The sequence below is a fragment of the Gossypium hirsutum genome, chromosome A12, assembly GCF_007990345.1.
Source record: "Gossypium hirsutum isolate 1008001.06 chromosome A12, Gossypium_hirsutum_v2.1, whole genome shotgun sequence".
NCBI classification, from domain to species: domain Eukaryota; kingdom Viridiplantae; phylum Streptophyta; class Magnoliopsida; order Malvales; family Malvaceae; genus Gossypium; species Gossypium hirsutum.
In genome coordinates, this window is record NC_053435.1 from 107,741,658 (window position 1) to 107,749,950 (window position 8,293).

Genomic DNA, 8,293 nt, shown 5'->3' on the forward strand with positions numbered 1-8,293 from the left:
ACTCCTTGACCATTTTCTTTTTAAAAAAATACAAGTCACCTAAAACAAATTTTAACAATTTAATCAAGCCACCTAATAGTAAAAGAAAAAGGGTTAATGTCACACGTGTAGAAAGTTAAGAGGAAAAAAAAGAAGAAAGCATGCGGCAATATTTGACTGTGAACCATCACCGGTTCCGTTGGCCCATTCTCCTCAAATTTCCATAGCATCACAGCCGTTCGTTATAATCGTCTGGTCAACGGTTGAACCATACGTGTCTGACCGTCAGCGTTTAGGCTTTGAAGCCCGTACTTTTATTAGTTAAACCATGTCGCAGCAGAGCACCACCCAGAGTTGGTGAAACTCAAAAGACCTATGTTTCGTGTTCTTTTTACAAAAAAATTTACACGGTTTGGCGGCTTCCTTGTTTTTCTAATTGTTTCCTGTAAAAATTTTCTATTAGTACTTATGTTATGCATAAATTATGAATTTAGTCTCACTAAATGATAATTGTTATGGTCATTAAGTTATATTATTTTTAAAAAATTAATACTACAAATATATTATTATATATGTAATATCATATTAATTTTTATTTTAATATATTTTTTACAAAAAATTTAAGTAATAAATTTAACAATTATTATTTACTTTAAGACTAGAATTTTAAAATTTAAAAAATATAATGATTAAAAATAATTAAATTGAAAAATATAAAACTATAATAAATGACTAATAATAAAATTTAACTAAATAAATTTAACTGTTACCATTTAGATTAAAACCGAAATTCTAAAATTAAAAAAAATAAATAAATAAAATTAACCAAAATAAATTAATTAATTAAATTTACAACATATGCGTAATATAAAGATTCATAGTAAAATTTGACCCATGGTTTCTTTTTGTTTTTTTTTTATGTATTTTGGATTTATAATTATTTTATATTATAATTATTTTATTTATATAATAATGTTGATTCTTTTAAGTCACCACAGCAGCCGAGTTAGCTGTCCACTCGTTTTTTTATTCATTTTCTCTCATTTTTTTTCCTTCTTCTGCGAGTTTTCCAGAGATTCATCGAAAATTCAGAAAAAAAAAAGAAAAAGAATTCCACTTTTCTTCGAATTATAATTTTTTCGCTGTCCTCAACTCTTTGACATTGTTTTTTTTTTCCTGGTGATTTCATCGTGAAAAAATCGCAGATTCTTAGTCTCATCATTTTATTTTTTATTTTTAAATTCTGAGATATTTTTATTTTTGTTTACATTATTATAGTTGTAGAGAGAGATCTGAAGCTTTTAATTTTTTTCCGTCAGCGATCTGAGAATTTTCTGGGAAAGAATCGAAGGTTTTTGCGCTTTGTTTTCCCCCCTTTCTTTTACATTGTCTTTACTAAGACGCCATTGGCTGTTCGCTGAAATAAAGAGATAAAAAAAAAAAGGGCTGAAGAAGGTGAAGAGTCTCTGTTTCAGTTTCTTTTTCTGTCTTTGCTTAAAAAAATTCTTTTTTCTTCTTCTTCTTCTTTTTTTTGTTGTGTAAATACGCGTAGGCGTAGGAATTGGTCTCCTATAATGCTGGGATCAGATTCTGATTTTTTTTTTAACTTTGTCTGAAAAATACGTTTCTTCTCCTTGATTTTTGATACAGATCGTCTCATTTTCACCATTTCCAGAGATCCAAAACAATAAATATCCTTCTTTTTTAAAAAGATGATGAGGATGAAGACTAAAGCGACAGGGCTGTCACCGGCGGTGACAAATGAAGAATCAGGTTTTGTCGGTGGCGGTGAACCGACTGCTCATGATTGGGAGCTTAGACCCGGTGGCATGTTGGTTCAAAAGCGAGACCTCGACAACGGTCGTCCCCCTATCCCACCGCCGACAATTAGAGTCAGAGTCAAATACAAGTCAATCTATCATGAAATCAGCATCAATTCTCAAGCTACATTCGGTAAATCCCTAACTTTTTTTTCTCTTTAAATCAATTAATTATTACTTAATTAAGCTATTGAATGACTTTTTGAGGGTTTCAGGAGAGTTGAAGAAGATGTTAACAGGCCCAACGGGGCTACACCATCAAGACCAAAAACTTTTATACAAAGACAAAGAGAGGGATTCGAAGGCGTTTTTAGATACGGCCGGTGTGAAAGACAAATCCAAGCTTGTTTTAATTGAAGACCCGATTAGCCAAGAAAAGAGATTACTGGAAATGAGAAAGAATGCTAAACTGGAAAAAGCTTCTAAATCTATCTCTGAAATCAGCTTGGAGGTTGATAGGCTTGGTAATCAGGTACATATTATTGAGTACTTTTTAACTTATGAGCTTCATAAATTGTACTTAGAAAGTGTTGGATATTTTGTAGGTGTCTACTTTTGAATCTATAATTACTAAAGGTGGGAAAGTAGCAGAGAAAGATGTGCTTAATTTGATTGAACAGTTAATGAATCAATTGCTTAAGTTGGATGGTATTATGGCTGATGGTGATGTCAAATTGCAAAGAAAAATGCAGGTATTGAAACTTCAATTTCTTGTTCATTATATGGTTTGAGTTTGATTGTATAAAGTTTGGGATTTATTTGTTATTGTTGATGAAGGTGAGAAGAGTTCAAAAATATGTTGAAACATTGGATATGTTGAAGATTAAAAACGCCATGCCTAACACCAATGGAGCTCAATCCGAAACACAGAATCGACATAAGCATAGTGTTCGAAAACAAGAGCAGCAATCCAGGCAAAGATTAGCACCAATTCAGGAGCAACAATCGAGCAACTCGGTTTCTCATTTGCCAATCCATCAACAATACCAGCACAAGCACCAGCACCAGCAGGCATCTGGTCCCGTCGTAGTTACCACGAAATGGGAAACATTCGATTCATCCCCGGCAACATTGCCGGTCACCTCGACATCTACATCTTCATCAACCGCTAATAACTCAGCCCCACCGAAGTTCCCTTGGGAATTCTTCGATTAAAGACAGTATGCTACTATGTCCTCTTTGGTTTTCATTTCATTTTTTATCTGTGTGAATGTGATTTGGGTTTGCTTCTTCTTCTTGTACTTAGATTTTCTCAAGCAACCCTTTTCTTTTCTTTTTTTTCCCATTTTCATAAAATCTGTCATTAAGTTCATCATAAAAAAAATAAAAAAAAAATGGGGCGCCTCCATCATTTAAAAAAAAACAACCACCCTGTTTTTATTCTCTTTTATATTCCAGTCTGTAATGTCCTTTTGATGGGTGACAAACATTTGTATATTTTGTAGACTTTGTTAAATTAAAAGATACTATTAGCCACTAGGTTTTGCCTAATGAGCAGTAACCTCCATATTTCTATGGTTGCCCTTGGTTGAAATTGGGAAAATCTCAGTTTACTAACTGATATAATAATGATGATGATAAAATATATTTATTAATTAATCTTTTGAGAACATAGTTGATTGGCCAATGAAGTCCTTGATAGTTTCAGTTAATATGCCATTGTTTATAGTGGGGTCTAGTCTACTTGTACTGACAAAAAGGGATTGGTGTAAATTGGATGAGATTTGGGTAATTTTGTTTCACTAATATGTCCAATGATAGCCTAGTGTGATAAAAAAAAGTGCAAATTAGGGGGATGATGATAGGTGGGTTAATGTATGTTCTAATTTAAGATTACCTTTCCTTATTTGGTCCATGTTCTAAGTATTTTAGGCTATGATATCATAATACCTATAACCGATTAGTGACAAAATTTATATATGTTTTAAATGGATTGTTATCGATTTTAGATAAAATTATTATAAAAGTAATTTATATTAAAAAAAATTGACTAAATTAGTTATTATAGATTAAATAAAAAAAATTTATTTATTTTTATCGTTAAAAATTGATCATTGTATTTTAAATTATTGTGCTTTAAATTTAAGCCACATTGACCTTCAAATCAAAACATGAAACACGAAGTTGTCAATAATATTTTTACTGTGAATATGATTGATTACTTTAGGAAAAAGTAGGCTTCTATTCTTAATTGTTCTAGAATTTGAGTTTAGAATGGGTTTAATTCAATCATATATATGTGTTTCGAGATATAATTATAAATTTGTACCAAAAAGATAAAAAAAAATGAGAGATATTTTATAAAGAGGTCTTGGGCGTCGTTAATATAATAATTCAAAATGACATTGTCGGCAAGACTTTCTTTTTTTTCTTTTTCCAATTTCAAGACTCGAGTGTGGTTGGTTGAGACAAGTATATTTAATGTTTTATTATATATATATATATATATATATATGAAGCATTTATACTCATACTTTTTTTGACTCGTAAACTTTGATACAAACTTGAAATTTGATAATATTAATTTGAATGTAAATTAAATTTGACCATAAAAGAATTAATTTAAAAATAGCTCGAATAAAAAATAATATAAGACTTATATTTAAAATGATTCAAATTTAAAATTAATTGAATTTTAAATAATTTGAATAAGTAATTAAAAACATTTTGAACCTGAATAATTCGACTAAAAATTATGAATAACACAATTTAAAATTACTCAAATTTGAAACAATCGAACATATAATTATTAGAAGAAGTAAACTTAAAATGACTTAAACCTCAGATGAATTATAAAATGACCCGAAAAACTTAAATTACTCAAACCAAAAAATTATATAAACACAAATATAAACACAAAAATAACTACGACTTAAAATGATATGAACTCAAGATAACTCTATTAAAAAAAAAACTTGATTGACAATCCCAAATAATCCAAACTTAAAACAAGGTGAATTCAGAACAACAAGAATTATTTCCGTCAAAATAACTACTAGACACGTTAAAATAATTTAATTTTTAAAAAAGAATATTCAACAAAAAATAAAAAAAAAAAGAAGAAGCCATTATATGGTCAAAAAAATGAGGTGTCGATCTAAGATCCAACGGAAAATTAGTGATAGGAAAAAGAGTTGGAATAAAGAGCATGGGAGTTGAACATAGCTTTTATAAACGTGAAAAAAGCCACTGACATGAACTTCAATAATTGCAGGAGAAATGTCAATGTAATGTAGCAGAAGCCTCCATCATAAAGGGTAGCTTCTCTAACTTTACCCTGTTCAACCATCAAGGTGGCATAAAATAATGCATGTTTTATTTATTCTAAAATTTAAATTGTGATTAATGTTTAATATATTATTTGGCAGTCAAGTTTGATAATTTTTTTAATGATATTTATGTTAACTTTTAATTTAATATGATATTTATATTTGCAATAAGTTATATATTTTGATACTTAAAAATTATGTATAAAATAATGTGTGTTTAGATTATTTTAAGATAATTTTATTTTTTAGGAAGAGAATTATATATTTTTTATATTTTATTTGTATTTTTTTTTATATTATATAATTTTTTAAAATTTTAAAGTGACGACGATGACAATTTTTTGAGAGTGTCACATTATCGCACTATAAATGAATTAAAATTCAAGCACTAAATTAAAGAAAAAATCAAATTTCGAACAATAATCATACAGATTCAACTTTAATTTAGTTTACATCTAAATTTCGAACAATAATCATACAGATTCAACTTTAATTTAGTTTACATCTACGCAGCAAGTAGAAAAATGTAAATTCCAACATATTTTAATATGATTTTCGAGTAAAAATAATAATTATATTTATAGACGCATGGAGAGGGTCAAGGTTTTATTATTGCCAACTAATAATGGTCGGCCAGTTCTTTAACTTTTCCTACTTGTATTTTCCTTTTTCAAATATTTGATGAAGGGTGATAACGATTTTAAGTATATATATTTTTAAAAATATTATTTATGTAAATTGTTAAAACATATTTTTTAAATAAATATCATTACAAATGTATTGGGTTTTTTTTTATAGTTTATATAATTTTTTAAAAATAAAACTACTTGTAACCCCCCTAATCCATATCTGTCGCAGAAATAAGGTTTCGGAGCATTAACGATCAAACAGACATAATTTCTAAACATTTCATATTATATAATATTCAAGTCAAAACCAATCAAACTCATACATATTGTCCCTTATTCGAGCCCTCGAGGCCTAAAATACATGTTAGAAACAAATCGGGACTAATTCAGAAACTCAGAGAATTTTTCGAAAAATATTAAAAAATTTCAAAACTGTAGGATTCACACGGCAGTGTCCCATCCCGTATCTATACCCGTTTAACTCTCTGACTTGGGTCACACGGTCGAGCCACACGCCCGTGTGCTAGACTGTGTGCCCTTTCGAAATGGCCTCGCACGTCCGTATGCTAGCCGTGTGTTTCACACGGTCCAATCACACGCCCGTGTGTCTGACTGTGTGAACTCAAAATTAACCTTAAACAACAAGTTTACCATTCTCTGCAAGCTTGGACAATAAACAACTCAAAAATCATTTATTTAACCAATTCAAAACACGACCAAACACATCTAAATCATATCAAAACATACATCCTAGGTGTCTAACCAATGTACCCTCATTGGTACCACAATTATATCATCAAAGTATTGTTCAAGTCTAATTTGTAAACATGCCAAATTCAACCTATTTTGCCTATTTCATGTTCATTTAAACATTAACTTAAACATGCCATAATATGACCTCAAACATAAACACATAATTATATGTATATAACCAACCAATATTAACTTATAATCTTGTTTACAATCAATCCACAAAATGATTAATAGTTTGACACTCTAGGTACATGCCGACACAAAAGGAAAAACATCACCGCATTTGAGTTCAGGATCGTTGTTGGATGTTGGGCCGATGATCAAATTAAGTACCTAACTTGCGCACGGAAAACAAAACCATACGCTGAGTATAAACTCAGTGGTATTTCTATAATCCGAATATCAAAAGATATGAAATTACAAATATATAATCTAAATATTACAATAACCATATCATGTTTCATAATATCTCAATTCTCATTCTTGCTATATAAATAGCTTTTTACAATTTATTTCACATTTCATTCCTCATAACATGTCATTCCAATATCAATCATAAAATATTATTATTCATTTTTCCCTATTAACACAACTTGGACTCGGGCAGATACACGGATCCTACCAAAACACACCAGTTTGGCACCCAATGTCTCATCGGCTAAACCGAAGTAAATTGGCACCCAGTGCCTCATCGACTTGTAGTCGAAGAATCCCTGAACTCTTCCAATCTTATGGCATACCATCTATATCCGGCTCAGCCCGATACAATTAATAGGGTTTAATTTCACATTTCAAAAACAATCAATATCCAATATCAATTTTTCATATAATCACGTATACATATAAATTCAATTCAATATCAAAATGTCAAATACTCACCTCAATCACTTACCATAAATATTTAATCAAAATACAACAATTAATAACTAAGTTTAGATTATCGAAATACAAACCAAAAATACCGAGCTATTCCTTGTCGGTTTTATCTTTCCCCTTTTTAGTCGAGGGTTCCGGTACAACGTTAGCTACAGAATTAAAACAATTAAAATTCATCAATACAACATAATTCAATTTCATATTAAATATTTTAAATTTTTACTCAAATATTGCCTATTTTTTTATTTAATCCCTAAACAGAGACTAACTTTATTTATTCACATTTAATTCTTTATTTTCATGCGAATTCCTCTTTAGACTAAATTTAACTCCCTATTTTTCACATAAATTCCTAAATTTCAAAATTTTCACAATTGAGTCCCTATTATACAAAATTTACTATTTGTTCTACAATTTAATCCTTTTTCATTTCTAACTTAATAATCTATCAATTTAGTCACTAATACTAAAAATTTTCAACATTAACAACATCTAAATATTCAATAATTTCTAAAATTTTGACATGGGTCGAGTAGTATTTAATACCGGAATTCCAAAAACATAAAATTACAAGAAAAATAGACTAAATTAACTTAAAATTACAAGAAAAATAGACTAAATTAACTTACCAATTCAACTTTGAACAATTGAAAACCCTAGCCTCTCTTTCTCCTTCTTTCTTTCCTTTTTCTTTATTTTTCCCTTCTGTTTCGTCTTCTTTCTTTCTTTTTTATTTTATTATTATGCATATATATATACTTAAATATTAAGATATAATATATTATAATATATATTTTAACTTTAAATTTTATAATAATTTCATCTTATGCCGCCTGATGAGCAATGGTGTAATTCCTTCTTTAGTCCTTTTAGTTATTCTTTAATCTATAATTTAACTTTCACTCTTTATACAATTTAGTCATTTTACCTAATTACTCTTAATTCATGCAAATTCGCCTAACTAAAA

The 8,293-nt window shown here is 29.0% G+C and overlaps 1 protein-coding gene across 4 annotated transcripts; it reads left to right on the top strand.

The window, feature by feature from the left end:
- Nucleotides 1-953: 953 nt before the first annotated feature.
- Nucleotides 954-3,290, top strand: LOC107947292 (BAG family molecular chaperone regulator 1). 4 transcript variants are annotated; one of them, XM_016881891.2, is made up of 5 exons: nt 954-1,434; nt 1,630-1,932; nt 2,015-2,271; nt 2,345-2,491; nt 2,577-3,290. In XM_016881891.2, exons 2-5 carry the CDS (start codon nt 1,692-1,694, stop codon nt 2,952-2,954), a joined length of 1,023 nt encoding a protein of 340 aa, XP_016737380.2. In that variant the 5' UTR covers nt 954-1,434; nt 1,630-1,691; the 3' UTR covers nt 2,955-3,290. The 4 variants fall into 4 exon arrangements, with proteins under 4 accessions (XP_016737380.2, XP_040939698.1, XP_040939699.1 ...); XM_041083764.1 differs by having other exon boundaries at nt 976-1,434; nt 1,655-1,932; XM_041083765.1 differs by having other exon boundaries at nt 978-1,330.
- Nucleotides 3,291-8,293: the final 5,003 nt, after the last annotated feature.

What these genes read in the sequence shown, in the direction of transcription:
- LOC107947292 (XM_016881891.2), top strand. Translation starts at nt 1,692, where the DNA reads ATGATGAGGATGAAGACTAAAGCGACAGGGCTGTCACCGGCGGTGACA. An exon ending in CAATTCTCAAGCTACATTCG is followed by an intron (nt 1,933 to 2,014) that starts GTAAATCCCTAA and finishes TGAGGGTTTCAG; the next exon opens with GAGAGTTGAAGAAGATGTTA. An exon ending in AATTGCAAAGAAAAATGCAG is followed by an intron (nt 2,492 to 2,576) that starts GTATTGAAACTT and finishes TTGTTGATGAAG; the next exon opens with GTGAGAAGAGTTCAAAAATA.